Below are 16,025 nucleotides of genomic sequence, written 5' to 3' on the forward strand. Positions count from 1 at the left end.
GCGAAACGTGTATTTAACACTTCTTCAGATGACAACTTTGCTTTAAATATTTTAAATATTATGCTTTTTGTCATGTAGAATTGGACAGACAAATGAAGACTTGTACTACACACACACACACACACAAAAAGCTGTAGTAGTGATGTTCATAAACAGTCTTTTTGAACAAATCTTTTAAGTGAAAGAATCGTTCTCATTCACCTCCATACACTTACTCATATTTCTTATTAACTGACGTCTCTCCCTTACGAAGCCAGTGGAGACTGCTTTGGTGGCTTTTCATGCCTGTAAAGACTGGCTATAGTGACAGCAAATAGAATTTGAGTATGGGCTGTGAAGGAATATATCAATGGTTTCACCAGCTGATCGAATACGCCCTTCACTGAACCCGTCGTTTGAGTCTGAGCAAGATGAGCGGTGTCGTTCACGAATTAACTGAACGTACTGGTAAATTTGTTTGCTAATGAAATGAACGAGAGGAGACATGGCATTCAACAAGGACAGAAAGGGGTTGAAATGCACTAAGACAACTTTATAGGTGTGCACAAAGCATAATCCCCAATTTATGAATTTGTAAAAATGACAGACGTACAGTTAAACTGACATGAATTATGCATGGAAATGTTGTGCTTTGATGCACAGTGTAAGATATTATTAGGCTTGTCTTGAACTTTTTCTAAGTAAAATTTAAACCCAGCATTTAACAAAATACTGGGAAAATAAGACCTGCCATTTGTGGTGAAAACGGTTATGTTGTTTAAAACTCAATTTTTTAGTGTCTTTGTACATTTGTAGACATGCAAATTCCATTTGTGTTGCTTTAGCATGAGTCAATAGCATTTGAGAGCGGGCTGTGAAGGAACATATCATTAGTTGGACCCACTGAACGAATACACCCCTTCACTGAACAAGTCGGTCATGTCGTTTGTAAACGAACAGTACTGGTAAACTCATTTGCAAACGAATAAATGAATTAGTCATTTCGTTCATGATCGATCTGCTGCTAGGCTGAACGAGAGGAGGAGCTGCACATCGTTCGTTCAGTTCATCTCGTTCAACAAGACAAGGGGCCAGATTAATTATGAATAAAAGTGAGTGATGACCACACATTACAATGACATACGGACATTATTGAAACTCATAAGTATTTTTTAGGCTAGTATTGTTGTCATTTTTTATATACAGGTGCATCTCAATAAATTAGAATGTCGTGGAAAAGTTCATTTATTTCAGTAATTCAACTCAAATTGTGAAACTCGTGTATTAAATAAATTCAATGCACACAGACTGAAGTAGTTTAAGTCTTTGGTTCTTTTAATTGTGATGATTTTAGCTCACATTTAACAAAAACCCACCAATTCACTATCTCAAAAAATTAGAATATGGTGACATGCCAATCAGCTAATCAACTCAAAACACCTGCAAAAGTTTCCTGAGCCTTCAAAATGGTCTCTCAGTTTGGTTCACTAGGCTACACAATCATGGGGAACACTGCTGATCTGACAGTTGTCCAGAAGACAATCATTGACACCCTTCACAAGGAGGGTAAGCCACAAACATTCATTGCCAAAGAAGCTGGCTGTTCACAGAGTGCTGTATCCAAGCATGTTAACAGAAAGTTGAGTGGAAGGAAAAAGTGTGGAAGAAAAAGATGCACAACCAACCGAGAGAACCGCAGCCTTATGATTGTCAAGCAAAATCGATTCAAGAATTTGGGTGAACTTCACAAGGAATGGACTGAGGCTGGGGTCAAGGCATCAAGAGCCACCACACACAGACATGTCAAGGAATTTGGCTACAGTTGTCGTATTCCTCTTGTTAAGCCACTCCTGAACCACAGACAACGTCAAAGGCGTCTTACCTGGGCTAAGGAGAAGAAGAACTGGACTGTTGCCCAGTGTTCCAAAGTTCTCTTTTCAGATGAGAGCAAGTTTTGTATTTCATTTGGAAACCAAGGTCCTAGAGTCTGGAGGAAGGGTGGAGAAGCTCATAGCCCAAGTTGCTTGAAGTCCAGTGTTAAGTTTCCACAGTCTGTGATGATTTGGGGTGCAATGTCATCTGCTGGTGTAGGTCCATTGTGTTTTTTGAAAACCAAAGTCACTGCACCCGTTTACCAAGAAATTTTGGAGCACTTCATGCTTCCTTCTGCTGACCAGCTTTTTAAAGATGCTGATTTCATTTTCCAGCAGGATTTGGCACCTGCCCACACTGCCAAAAGCACCAAAAGTTGGTTAAATGACCATGGTGTTGGTGTGCTTGACTGGCCAGTAAACTCACCAGACCTGAACCCCATAGAGAATCTATGGGGTATTGTCAAGAGGAAAATGAGAAACAAGAGACCAAAAAATGCAGATGAGCTGAAGGCCACTGTCAAAGAAACCTGGGCTTCCATACCACCTCAGCAGTGCCACAAACTGATCACCTCCATGCCACGCCAAATTGAGGCAGTAATTAAAGCAAAAGGAGCCCCTACCAAGTATTGAGTACATATACAGTAAATGAACATACTTTCCAGAAGGCCAACAATTCACTAAAAATGTTTTTTTTTATTGGTCTTATGATGTATTCTAATTTGTTGAGATAGTGAATTGGTGGGTTTTTGTTAAATGTGAGCCAAAATCATCACAATTAAAAGAACCAAAGACTTAAACTACTTCAGTCTGTGTGCATTGAATTTATTTAATACACGAGTTTCACAATTTGAGTTGAACTACTGAAATAAATGAACTTTTCCACGACATTCTAATTTATTGAGATGCACCTGTAGGTTGATAAAAAGTTGTGCTCGGCCATTCAAAACATGACACATATCCTTTGTTGTCATTTGTGGGGAAACACTTATGATGCTTTAACACTCTGCAGAGCTGAAGTCTCTTGGTAGAATTGTAGACACTGTAAATTTAATAAAGAATAATTAGACTTGTTCTGGTCGTGAATGACTGCTTTTAGTTCAATGCAATTACTTAAAAGACGGTCATTAGGTGCCATCTCCAGGCACAAAGGTGTAACTTGAAGAAATGGTCAATGAACGAATCAATGAATGAATCTGAACAGTCTTTTTGGTGAACGGAATCAAAAGAATTGAGTCACTGAAAAGAATCAGAATCACAGCCACTAAGCTGTAGCTCAACTATAGCTGCGCATTTAAATGTCCTGTCTGAAATAGGTTGAGAAATCACAATATATATTGCTATCATACATACACATACAATAACAATAGTAGACTACTGCTAGTTTACAAAATGGCGAGGCACAATTTATTTGGAGCTGAATGCACAATGTCCAATTTGATGTCATTGACTTCTACAACATAGCTAGCTTGTTAAATAAGGCTAATATATTTTCAACATATTTTCGTTACATAGGAATAAAAATAGTCACATGAAATGTTTGTTTCGGCTTCTTAGGAACTTTGTGATTGGCTCAAAGTTGACAACCGCAGACTGCTTTCATCAGTAAATGCTCGAAATGTTAACGTTATGGCTTTTTAGCACATGTAGTATCAGTGTCCATACTGATGCTATGTGCGAACAAAGCCTTAACATTTTCAGCATGATGTTAGCCACAGCTTATCCAACAATGAGCGTGTTTACATGCACGTTCTTACATATATAAGATAATGCTTAACAAGCAGACAACATGTAAGATCAGGTAATCTGATTGGAACAAGTAGATTTTTGTCCATTACCCCAATTTTGCATTGCATGTAAACACCTTTACTGGTGTTCTTATCGGCTTATCCAGTGTGCACAAGTGTTGTGCGGATGACTATGCATGTTTTGATGTCAAAAGCAGAGAATATCTCATGTAAACGCAAGTTTTTCGCATTGTCAGATTTTTTTTCTATGCTGATTTTTGGTAGTTATCTCCAAATTTATCTCCAAAGACCTAAACACTGTGTTAAATTTAGAACAAAGGCCAGATGTGTGAAAGTGCTTATTATCAAGGTGCCATATTTGGCTACATTGGTGACATCATTTCCCCTTATGCACTCGCTTATGTGGGAAAATATATGAGAATCTCACCCCACAACAACAGCAACTGTATGCAGGGTTTAAAACAAAGCAGTCAGCAAGAGCCAGAGTTAGAGGCCATAGATTACAGATTATGAAGGACGGGAGGTTATGGTGCAGAGGGGAAGCGTGGAGGGTGTTGAATTTTTATAAGGCGTGGAAGTGGTGTTACTGCTCTGCACTAGTGATGTTTGATTGGGAGACACTGAGGGCATGGCGTCTCAGTTCTGATGGACAGAGGGGTCAAAAGGTAACGGGCAGGGAGTGTAGAGATTATATTTGATTCTGTAAGGAGATAATGATAACAACTAAATAGACAATACAAAATAAACTCACACACTAGTATACGTGCTGTCACCACACACACTACCCATCTGCATGCACACATATACTTCCTAACCTGGTATCATAGAATCACGTTACTATACCTACATTTTTGCAAAATGATTTTTACGTGGCCCGTTGTATGTATAACGGCAGTTTCCTCGTGAAATGAACACTAGAGATGCTACAACAACAATGACTTTTTTTCACTTTCACTCAAATCAAGAGTAAAACGAAAGATTATCAGTTCATAAACACTTACTTTTCGCCTTGTTCTTCACACAGTGCTATCTTGTGACATCTAAACACTTTTACTATAGCGCATGACTCGTTTTAACGTTCGCATTACAAAACCAACTACATTTACAAGCATTTACGATCAAATTGTGCAATAGCTCAATTGATGGAGAGTTGCACTTCTGATGCAAAGGTATGAGTCCTGAAGAGCACACGAGTCTACACATGAGCCAAAAGTGTCAAAATGACGTGGCTGCTTCAGCAATTGCATTTTTCATCTCACTTTCGCTTTTAATTACACTTTCGGTTAGGTTTAGGTTTAAGGTTTAGGGTAGGAAGGTCAGTTTTGTTGATTTAAAACTCAATAGAGCATTAACCTTAAAGCATTAACCTCACCTGTTTGGATGAAAATGTTACTGGCTTTTAGCACCACACAGTGGACATTTCACCTCCGAACTGCTGCGATACATGTTAGGAGCCACGTTAAATAATTTTGCGAAAATGTTGCCACCGTCACGTAATTTTCATGAGATCAGGCTGGCACTACCAGTCAAATGTTTGGACACAACTACTCATTCTTTGTTGTTATAATTTTTCACATTTTAGAACAATGGTAAAGTCATCAAAACTAACAAATAACACAAATGAATTATGGGAATTATTGGAAGTGCCCCAAAAATGTTAAACAAATCAAATCAATCAATCTTATATTGTAGCTTTTTTTTACAAGCAGACCCCCTTGGTCTAGATTACAGTTCTGCACAATCCTTCAAAACTATATATATATTTTTTTGTCTTCAAAACTAATTTCAGGCATTTAAGCACAAGTCCTTAGATAAAAAGGTTTTTAAGATCATGAGAAAAATACACACTGCAAAAAATAATTGTATTTATTAGTATTTTGGGGTTCAATACAAGTTAAGCGCAATCGACGGCATTTGTGGCATAATGTTGATTACCAAAAAAATGTATTGACATTTTCTTTAAAAAAAGCAAAACTCTGGGTTACAGTGTGGCACTTACAATGGAAGTGAATGGGGCCAATTTGTAAACGTTAAAATACTCACTGTTTCAAAAGTATTGCCACAAGACATAAACAATATGCATGTAAACATGATTTAGTGTGATAAAATCACTAACTAACCTTTTTGGTGTAAAGTTATAGATAATTTTACAACTTCGTTGCCATGACGATGTAATGTCAACAAACCCTAAAATGACTGTAAAAATGACGATTTTAACAACTTTACAGCTCAAATAATACATGATTCATTAATGTAAGTGCTTTTATACAATTATAAGCTTCACATTTCTGTATTAAACCCTCCAATAATTTGCCCCATTGACTTCCATTGTAAGTGCCTCACTGAAACCTCCATTTCTGCCTTTTTTAAAGAAAAGGAGGGACGAAATAATTTTACCACAAATTCATTTTTGTGGTAATCAACATTATGCCACAAATGCTGTCGATTGAGCTTAACTTGTATTGAACCTGGAATATTACTTTAAAACTAGATATATTTACCTGACAAGCAAAATGTCGTACAATATCAAGTCGTGTTTTCAAATTAATCCGCCAAACTTGTTTTCCCTTTGAAATACGTTTATTTTTCTTACCACATTGGCAAATCGTTTTTTTCTTGTTTTAAGCATAAACCTCACTATTTAAATTAGATTTTTCTGAAAGCAAGACAATACATCGTTTACCATTTTGCTTGTCAAGTAAATTTATCTTGCTTTATTAAGAGTATGATATTATTAATATCATAGGATATGATTTTTTGCAGTGCATTAATTGAAGTGTCCAGACTTTTGACAGGTAATGTAATTTTAACACAAGTTTTCTCTACTGCACTCACAACACCATTTACTGATACAAACCTCTACCGTGTTGCTTCCTGTTTTTTGGTAAAAATCATCCCCTGCAACCCACATAAATACACAAAGGCCTATTATTGTTCCTATGTGCGACTGTGTGTGTGTGTGTGTGTGTGTGTGTGTGTGTGTGTGTGTGTGTGTGTGTGTGTGTGTCAAGGTATTCCCTACATTGTGGGGGCCAAATGTCCCCACAAGGATAGTAAAACCTGAAATTATTGACGTTGTAGGGACAATCAGACGGTCCCCATGAGGAAAACAGCTTATAAATCATACTAAACATGCAGAAAGTTTTCTGTGGGGGTTAGGTTTAGGGTTAGGGTTAGGGGATAGAACATAAAGCTTGTATAAAAACCATTATGTCTATAGAGAGTCCTCATAAAACATGAAAACCCAACATGCGTGTGTGTGTGTGTGTGTGTGTGTGTGTGTGTGTGTGTGTGTGTGTGTGTGTGTGTGTGTGTGTGTGTGTGTGTGTGTGTGTGTGTGTACCTGCAGCAGAACCGAGTCCAGGGTGGATGTCAAGCTGTGTGCCGTTCTTGTTCATTTCATGTTTCATGACCTGTTGTCTTTCCAGTTCCCCTGAGAGCCACATAAAAAATTCACTTTAATCAAGGCAAAAACACTCCCTGCAGCAGTGGCATTCAAATCACACAGGAATAAAGAGATTTCAGTTTTAGCTCAACTTTACCTAATGATAATGAATTAAAATATTCAAAAAATTATGTTTAAATTATTTATGTTTCTAATAAACAACAGCAAATGCGGAAAACATGCACTGTTATATGTGCTATTCTAATAAGTGTCCACACGTTTAGCCACACGTTGTGCTCTAATGTAGCTATTTAACTTTTTTTTTAAATTAGCTAAAACATAAGCAATACATTGAAATAATGAACTGCAAGGTAAAAAATACTTTTCAAATTGTTATGATGGAGAAAGGTGGTATGTATGTAAGGGGTGCTCATGTAAATTTTAAATGTATGCGGGGGTACATTTTAAAGTGAACGTAAATAAACATTAGAGACTTACACTCAATCCGAATTTGTTCCATCTCTGCCACCTCTGTGATGCTCTCTCTCAGGTCCTCCACAAACTTGAGCAGCTCCTCAGCGCTCTGAGAACAGAAGCTCACCACCTGCTTCTTCTCCGACGAGAACGGAGACAATATCGTGATTCCATGAGGGTAATCTGTAATGGAAAACACATATCTTATCACGCATCATACATCTGAAACTGGAAATATAGATTTTATGATGGAAATATGCTTATTGCATATTGTGTAACAGGGAAATACATTTACATTTAGTCATTTAGCAGACAGTTTTATCTAAAGCGACTTACAAATGAGGCACATAGCAAGCAATTTGTCATACAAAGTTTAACAACATCTGCAGTATAGGACTGCCAAGTTCTCACAGTGGCTGGAGTAGTAAAGATGCTAGCACAGAAGAAAGAGACAGACATGGATTTTTTTCTTTTTCTGTACATTAAGTGCCATAGTAAGTGTAATTAATGTGGGTTGGTTAAGTGCTCATGGAACAGATGTGTTTTCAGCTGGTTCTTCAATGTTGAGAAGGTAGCAGCAGATCATGTGGAGGTTGGAAGTTCATTCCACCACAGAGGAGCAGAGAAAGTGAACGATCGTGAAATAGACTTTGAGCCTCTTTGTGATGGGACCACCAGTTCATAGACTGCAGAGAGCGAGTTGGAGCATAGACGTGAAGAAGTGAATTGAAGTAAGAGGGTGCGATTTCATTGGCTGTCCTGAAAGCCAGAGTCAAAGCCTTGAATTTTATGTGGGCAGCTACAGGTAGCCAGTGGAGTGAAATCAAGAGTGGGATGACATGAGCCCTTTTTGGCTGACTGAAGACCAGACATGCTGCTGCATTCTGGACCATCTGCAGTGGCTTAATTGTGTTAGCTGGAAGGCCAGCCAACAGAGCATTGCAGTAGTCCAGTCTTGAAATGACCAGAGCTTGGACAAGGAGCCGAGTAGAATATTCAGACAGGAAAGACCGGGCGCTTGTTGAGATGTGGGCAGTGAAGTTAAGCTGTTCATCCACCACTCCCAGGTTCCGGGCTGTTCTGGTTGGTGTTAGTGCTGTTGAACCAAGATGAATAGAGAGGTTGTGGTCAACAGATGGGTTGGCTGGGATCACGAGGAGTTCTGTCTTGGCAAGGTTGAGTTGAAGGTGTCGTTCCTTCGTCCAGGCCGAAATGTCCGAGAGGCAGGTAGAGACAGTAGGGTCATCAGGCTGGAACAACAGGTAGAACTGCATATCATCTGCGTAGCAGTGGTAGGAAAAGCCATGTGCCTCAATGACCGGTCCGAGTGATGTTGTGGAATACAAATTTTAAAACACAGATTGGTGCGTGTCTGTGTGTATTCTTACACTCATTCTCAAACAGATGGAACTGCATTCCCAGTAACCCCATGGCTTTGCAGAACGTATATGTGGCGGCAGTTTTCTTCTTCGGACACAGCTTTAGGATCTGAAAACACACCCAGAGTTGAGTTTTATTGAGAGGTCAGTCCTTTATAGCTCAGGAGAATTAACTGAGTTCTTATGTGTATGTCATTTAAAGGAATATTCTGGGTTCAATACAAGTTAAGCTCAGTCAACAGCATTTGTGTCATAATGTTGATTACCGCAAAAAAAAAAAAAAAAAAAAACTATTGACTCGTCCCTCCTTTTCTTTCAAAAAAGCACAAATGGAAATTATAGTGAGGCACTTACAATGGAAGTGAATGGGGCCAATTTTTTGAGGTTTTTAAAGGCAGAAATGTGAAGCTTATCATTTTATAAAAGCACTTACATTACTTCTGTTAAAACTCATGTATTATTTGAGCTGTAAAGGTAAATCGTCAGCTGTACAGTTGTTTTAGGGTGTTACATCATAAAATTGGATGTAACTTTACACAGAAAAGGTAAGTAAGCAATTTTATCTCACTATTACGGATTGGCCCCATTCATTTCCATGGTAAGTGCAATCTGTAATCCACAGTTTTGTTTTATTAAAGAAAAGGAGGGACGAGTCTAAAGTTAATTTTTGTGGAAATCAACATTATGCCACAAATCCTTTCGATTGAGCTTAACTTGTATTGAACCAGGAATATTCCTCAAGTATCAACTTTTTCTCTGGTGTTTCTCTTATAAATAGACACAAAATGTTGACATGCATTAGAGCTTGGATCATTTGATCATGGAAAATTTTGATTAGAAATGCGTGAGTTCAAGAGTGATTCTCATGAAACAATCACAAAATTGTCAAATAAGAAATTATATTTTGCATATTGAAAATGAAGCCTATTTTAGGGCCTTTATGATTTAATCATTGTGACATTATTTTTACAACAGTTATGCATATTTACCCTCAGTCAACACAACCCAAAAAAAGATTATGATATTCTCAAAACCACAATATTATTAATTATTTAAGAATTATTTTATATTCATGCCACTTAGTAGTATGCTTTTAGTACTGCCTTTCATTTTCGCTGGTTTTAATAAAAATAAAAAAAATTGTACAACAGCATCTTTTTGGAAAACAATGGGAATAGTAAAAGTAAAATGTCCAGATGCATTATAATAATGAGAATTGGAAGGTAAAATGTGCTTAAGTGTTCTGAAAATAATGTCACAATGGAAAAATCATAATGGTTCTTAATTTAGGCTTCATTTTCTTTATGCAAAATATAATTTCAAATATTTGGGGTTTGATTTGGGAATCCATGCCACAGTTAACATCTCTTCTGAAACTCTAGAGGAGACACGTGAGATTACTGGGGTCTGCTCAGGAGAAAAATGGAAACACTTGAGATAATCAAGAGGTCTCATTTGTTCTTTTTCTTTCCAATGAGCATATTGTTTTTGTGTGTGCATGCATGTGTGAATATGTTATGTGTGGATACATGTATGTACATAAACATGGATAGAGTGTATGTCTCTCACCACTATCAGGTCATTAAAGAGGAACACCTCCCTTTGATGTGACGCTTGTTTCTGTGGTTTATTTACATCAGTGACCTCATAGAGTCGACTGCAGCATACCAGCCTGCGATGAGGAACCGACAGTATCTGAGGGATAAAAAGAGAGACAGAGGAGAGAGATGGAATATCAGATGAATTCCATTAAGAGATCAGCTTCCTTCAAAAGCAGAGGAAATGAACATAAGGAAGTCTGATGCAGTATGTAGAAAAACATTCATATTTCATAAGGTGGTATGTTGTTTTGCAGCACTGCCATCTGAAGACTTAAGATTAATAGTTTCTAGTCTCTGTGTTTATACAGACACTTCAGTTGATTCACGTTGCTGTTAAGAGTGCAGAGGTGGCAAAAATGAATGACCAGTGAATTTCACTCATTGGCAAAGTTTTTAATCAAACTTCAGATTGGGAACGTTTTTTAGGTCATATACTGTAAGTTTATACCTTATTTTAGCATGGAACCATTGCCGTCATTCATGGGTGGGACGGGTGGGACATGTCCACAACACTTTTTGAAATAGCTTTCGTCAGGTGAGTGTCTAATGCTGAAGAAACATCAGCAGTTCTTGAGCTGGAGTTTCCATTTCGTTCATGTGGGTTATAATAAGTGTTGATCCAGCACTGGAATGTGTTCATTTGAATTTTATAATTAGTGCTCATTGCGGCTGTTATGAGTGATGTTGTGTGACAGGCAACAGCGGCACTTACACGCTCCACCGTTCCGCAGCTCATGCTCCTGTCCAGGTTAATTGCAAAGCAAAATGCATACAACATCCACTAAAAAGTTATATAAGGGGTGATTAGAACTGGGAACTCTTTCTAATAGACCACTTTACCACAAGACCAATAATTTACTGTTTGTAAAAGATCTATGTATTTTTCCACTGACAAACAAAATCCCAGGACCATCAGTAGCAGATATAGGGAAAACGTTATCAAATTAATTATGTGTAATATTTATTAGAGCGCTTGAATCAGTTATCAAGAACGACCATTTATTAAAACAGTAAAATATTATTTTGATAAAATATTAGTTACTAAATCCCCAAATCTATGAAACTGCATTCATAATGGGGTTCAGCTGGACTAGACACACCCAGGCCTGATTACTGACAGCTCTAAGTTGGCTAAAAGGTCTCACCCAGTAGCCCACTATGCCAAGGTCAAAAGAAATTCCAGAAATAATGAGGAAAAAGGTGATTGAAATACATCAGTCTGGGAAGGGTTACAAAGCTATTTCAGAGGCTCCAGGACTCCAAATAACCACAGTGAGAGTCATTATCTCCAAATGGAGAAAACTTGGCACAGTAGTGAACCATTCCAGAAGTGGCTGACCTTCCAAGATTCCTCCAAGAGCACAGCGACGACTCATCCAGGAAGTCACAAAAAAGCCAAGGACAACATCCAAGAAACTGCAGGCCTCTCTCGCATCAATAAAGGTCACTGTTCATGACTCCACTATCAGAAAGACACTGGCCAAAAATGCCATCCATGGAAGAGTGGTGAGGCGAAAACCACTGCTAACCCAGAAGAACATTAAAGCTTGACTGATTTTTGCCAAAACACACCTTGATGATCCTCAAACCTTTTGTGAGAATGTTCTGTGGACTGATGAGTCGAAAGTGGAACTGTTTGGAAGACAGGGGTCCCGTTAAATCAAACACAGAATTCCACAAAAAGAACATCATACCTACGGCCAAGCATGTTGGTGGTAGTATGATGGTATTGGGATGCTTTGCTGCTTCAGTTCCAGGGCGACATGCAATAATTGAGGGAAACATGAATTCTGCTCTCTACCAGAAAATCCTAAAGGAGAACGTCCGGTCACCAGTCCATGAGTTGAAGCTCCAGTGCAACTGGATTATGCAGCAAGACAATGATCCAAAGCACAGGAGTAAGTCCACCTCTGAATGGCTCAAATGAAGCAAAATTAAAGTTTTGGAGTGGGCTAGTCAAAGTCCTGACTTGAACCCGATTGAGATGATGTGGCAGGACCTTAAACGGGCAGTTCATGGTTGAAAACCATCAAACGTGGCTGAACTAAAGCAGTTCTGCAAAGAAGAGTGGGCCAAAATTCCACCTCAGCATTGTGAGAGACTGATCTCCAGTTATCAGAAGCGTTTGGTTGCAGTTGTTGCTGCTAAAGGTGGCACAACCAGCTGTTAAGTTTTTCACATGGGTGATACAGGTGTTGGATAACGTTTTTTGCTTCAATAAAATTATATATATATATATATATATATATATACAATATATTTGAAAACTGTATTTTGTGTTTACTCAGGTTGCTTTTGTTTTATGTTATATCTCATCTGAAGATCTAAAACAGTTTAGTATAAAAATACACAAAAATAGAAGAAATCATACTTTTTCACAGCACTGTACTAATACATATGTTACAACATAATACTGATACAAGCGATTTTAACCTTCTACAGATTTCACGTGACTAAGCCGTTGAATAAACCATACCCCCTCATTCCTAAACCGCACCCTCCAAAGATAATTTTGAAACCAAAACCGAGCAAAAGTGCAGCATTGTTTGTTCCTGTGGCTGTCAAATTCAACAGTGGCACAATAGCGCCCTCAACTGACAAACATTATGAATCATAGCCTCAGTGGTCTGATTCAAACACATCACTATGAGAACGAGCAAAATGATAGACAGGTGAAAAGCATCAATGTCCACGGTGTCCAGCTGTCACAGAGACCAGTGAGACATCTCAGAACACTGGTGTCATTAATATCTTTAAGGGCGTAAAGGATTTATCGCATACTTTTCCATGAAAAAAATCGCTTATAGAACCTTTAACATTAGACAATGCACTATGAACTAACAATGAACAATTGTATTTTTATTAACTAACATTAAAAAAGATTAATAAATACTGTAAAAAAAATATATTCTTAATTGTTTGTTCATGTTACCTAATGCATTAACTAATGCTTGATTCTGATTGGTTGACAGACGTTCTAAGGTGTGCAATTATATTCCAGCTAACGCACAGTTATGAAGAAGTTCCAGGTCTTGACCGCATAACAGTTCCATATTACTTCACTAAATTAATGCGGTCGTAAAGGCTACCACAGCAAAATAACCAATTAAATCAAAGATATATTTGTTAAGTACATCAGATAAGAACGACAAACAATGTCTATAATATCCTAAACTAATTTCAATTTCTCTCACTCTTTTTGCTCTCGTCTCACCCACACTGACACACTCACACTAACACTTACACACACATACACATAGAGACTCGTGTCGTGACCAACACACAAAGCTTTAAAGAAAACGCACCCCTGAGACTTGATCATTACAACAGTTTCTATATTATCCAAAATAACTTTTAATATCTGTGGAAAGTAACTTCATGCTCCCCCTCCACCTATCTCTTTCTCACTCTCACACACAGACGGGGACACACACACACACACACACACACACACACACTCGGGAGCTACAAACAGAGCTTTCATATCAGCGCGCCCCTGCGACTCAGTGGGAATGTAAACAGTTGTTTAGCAACAGTAAAGCTATATACAAGAACGGCGACACTTGCTGCTGCTGAGAATTATACTTAAACTTACATCTTGTCAATTTGAAGCGATGTGCTGACAAGAAGTAATTCCACATGCAATCTCTCTCAGTTTCTCTCACTGGCTCGCTCACACACACACACACACACGCACACACATACACTACCTTGTAATTCCAGTAAGTGCTTAGCAGCAGCGAAAGCCTCCATTACTAGTTCTAAAGTGACGTTTTCGAACTAGCAACGAAGGCTCGAGCTGTAATAAAAAAAGACGCTGAATGCATGGCGGAAGAAACTAGTTCCACTAACAAGAGCATTTTAGTGACAAAGTCAGAAAATGTCTTGATATAAAACCCTGAACGATGTCTTAAGGTGTGGTAACTGTGGTATAAGTGAAAGAATTTACTCCGGAGCATTGAATTATTGGAAAATAATGCACACCCGAGGTAACGGCAATACGTACTCGGGGTGTGCATTTCTTTTCAATAATTCAATGGTCTGTCGTCAGTTATTCCTTACTTAATGAATGGAACCTTATTAGAACCTAATTAATATTTATAAGCTTTGTGACATCACAACCAGCACCCCCCTCCCCCCCAAGTCTTTGTACTTGCTCTGCAGCAGCAGCAGCAGCAGCAGCAGCGTAGCAGATCTGGTCCGCCAAGACCAATATCCTATCAATATGCCATACCCACATTCACATGCTAAGTCTCTCAGAGAGTTAGCATGACTGAACTGTAGTTATGCAGTTATGTTACTAGATTTTCTAAAGAAAATGTGAGTGGTGCTAAACATGCCACAACAATGCTAGGATGTGGTGGGTGGTTGACAGGGTGTCACTGTCCGGTTGCTAGGGTGTTGTTAGATTGTTCTAGGGTCTTCTGAATGGTTGCTGTGTGGTTGCTTAGTGGCCAAAGTCAAGAGAGCCCACCCCCAAGTCTATGATTATATAGTCCCTATATTCTGGTCAGGCTCAATGCAAGTCTATGGGACTTTTCTTCCACTTTATCGTCCTTCAGAAAAGAAACCTAAGTCTGATTGCTTGAAAAAGTCATAGCCACCTTCCCTTAACAAGCCGCATGATTTGAGGCATCATTCATGTCCGTAGCACCATTGGTGACGGAAGAGTTGCACCCCAAATCTTTATACGTTAGGGTTAGGAGTTTGTACAAAACTCTAATGCTTGCCTCAGCAAGACCCACTCATTAATATAATCTCGAGGAGCTGGCTGCTCACTGTCTCTAATCACCTTTTCAAATTTCAAACAGGCGCAAGCCAAACCAAAAGGTGATGCACTTTTCACATTTCTGTGACCTTTTTGTCTAATTGGTAAAGAGCTGACTCACCGTCTTCATTCCAAGAATGCTTTGCTCCACTCTGGTAACGTAGGTCACATGATCTTCATTGGATCGCAGTTCCCTCTGCTGGATCCGTTCGTAAATCCCAGCTAGCATCTCCCGCGGAATATCCGCCCCATCGTCCACTCCTGAAGGAGAAATAACCAAGTAAACATTGTCAATAAGAGCATTCTTGAAAGACAACATTACATGGAAAACAAGATTTCCCATAATTGCAAAAACAATAAAGCGTGTTTACATGCACATCCATAAACTGATAACAATCAAAAAATCTGCTAATTCTTAAAACCTGACAATGCAAGAAAATCGCATTAACATGACATTTGAAATGATCCGTTTTTTCTCCAGTTTTGACGTCAAAACATTAAACAGATGTGCAAACAAAACTTGCGCACACTGGATAAGCCAGTAAGAATGCTGTTGAAGGTTCAACTCAAAATCGGGGAAATGGGCAAAAAGTTGGTTTAATAAGCATAATCAGTGTAAAATTGTGCATGTAAACATGCTTGTTGTTTTTTGTCTTGACGTTGTTATGACAAAATTACATGTTATGCACATTAACATGCGACTGCCTATGTTTACGTATCAGCACTTATTCCATTTTCAGCATGGCCTGCCTGGTGGACGACAATGTGAACTGTGCCGTTACATGAAGAACATTTATTTAAAGTCCTATAAAGTATATAA

General features: G+C 38.4%; 1 protein-coding gene across 3 annotated transcripts in view; it reads right to left on the reverse strand.

Annotated features, from left to right (window-relative positions):
* Nucleotides 1–16,025, reverse strand: part of LOC127417367 (IQ motif and SEC7 domain-containing protein 3-like) — a 47,503-nt gene that overhangs the window by 4,977 nt on the left and 26,501 nt on the right. For all 3 annotated transcript variants that reach the window (XM_051657353.1, XM_051657355.1, XM_051657354.1), the window contains exons 9-14: nucleotides 15,327–15,466; nucleotides 10,406–10,531; nucleotides 8,846–8,945; nucleotides 7,482–7,640; nucleotides 6,942–7,031; nucleotides 6,456–6,496 (exon numbers count right to left, since the gene is read on the reverse strand). In XM_051657353.1, coding sequence (XP_051513313.1) covers nucleotides 6,456–6,496; nucleotides 6,942–7,031; nucleotides 7,482–7,640; nucleotides 8,846–8,945; nucleotides 10,406–10,531; nucleotides 15,327–15,466 — 656 coding nt within the window. The remainder of the gene's footprint in view (nucleotides 1–6,455; nucleotides 6,497–6,941; nucleotides 7,032–7,481; nucleotides 7,641–8,845; nucleotides 8,946–10,405; nucleotides 10,532–15,326; nucleotides 15,467–16,025) is intronic.

This window comes from Myxocyprinus asiaticus, chromosome 26, assembly GCF_019703515.2.
Source record: "Myxocyprinus asiaticus isolate MX2 ecotype Aquarium Trade chromosome 26, UBuf_Myxa_2, whole genome shotgun sequence".
Lineage (NCBI taxonomy): Eukaryota > Metazoa > Chordata > Actinopteri > Cypriniformes > Catostomidae > Myxocyprinus > Myxocyprinus asiaticus.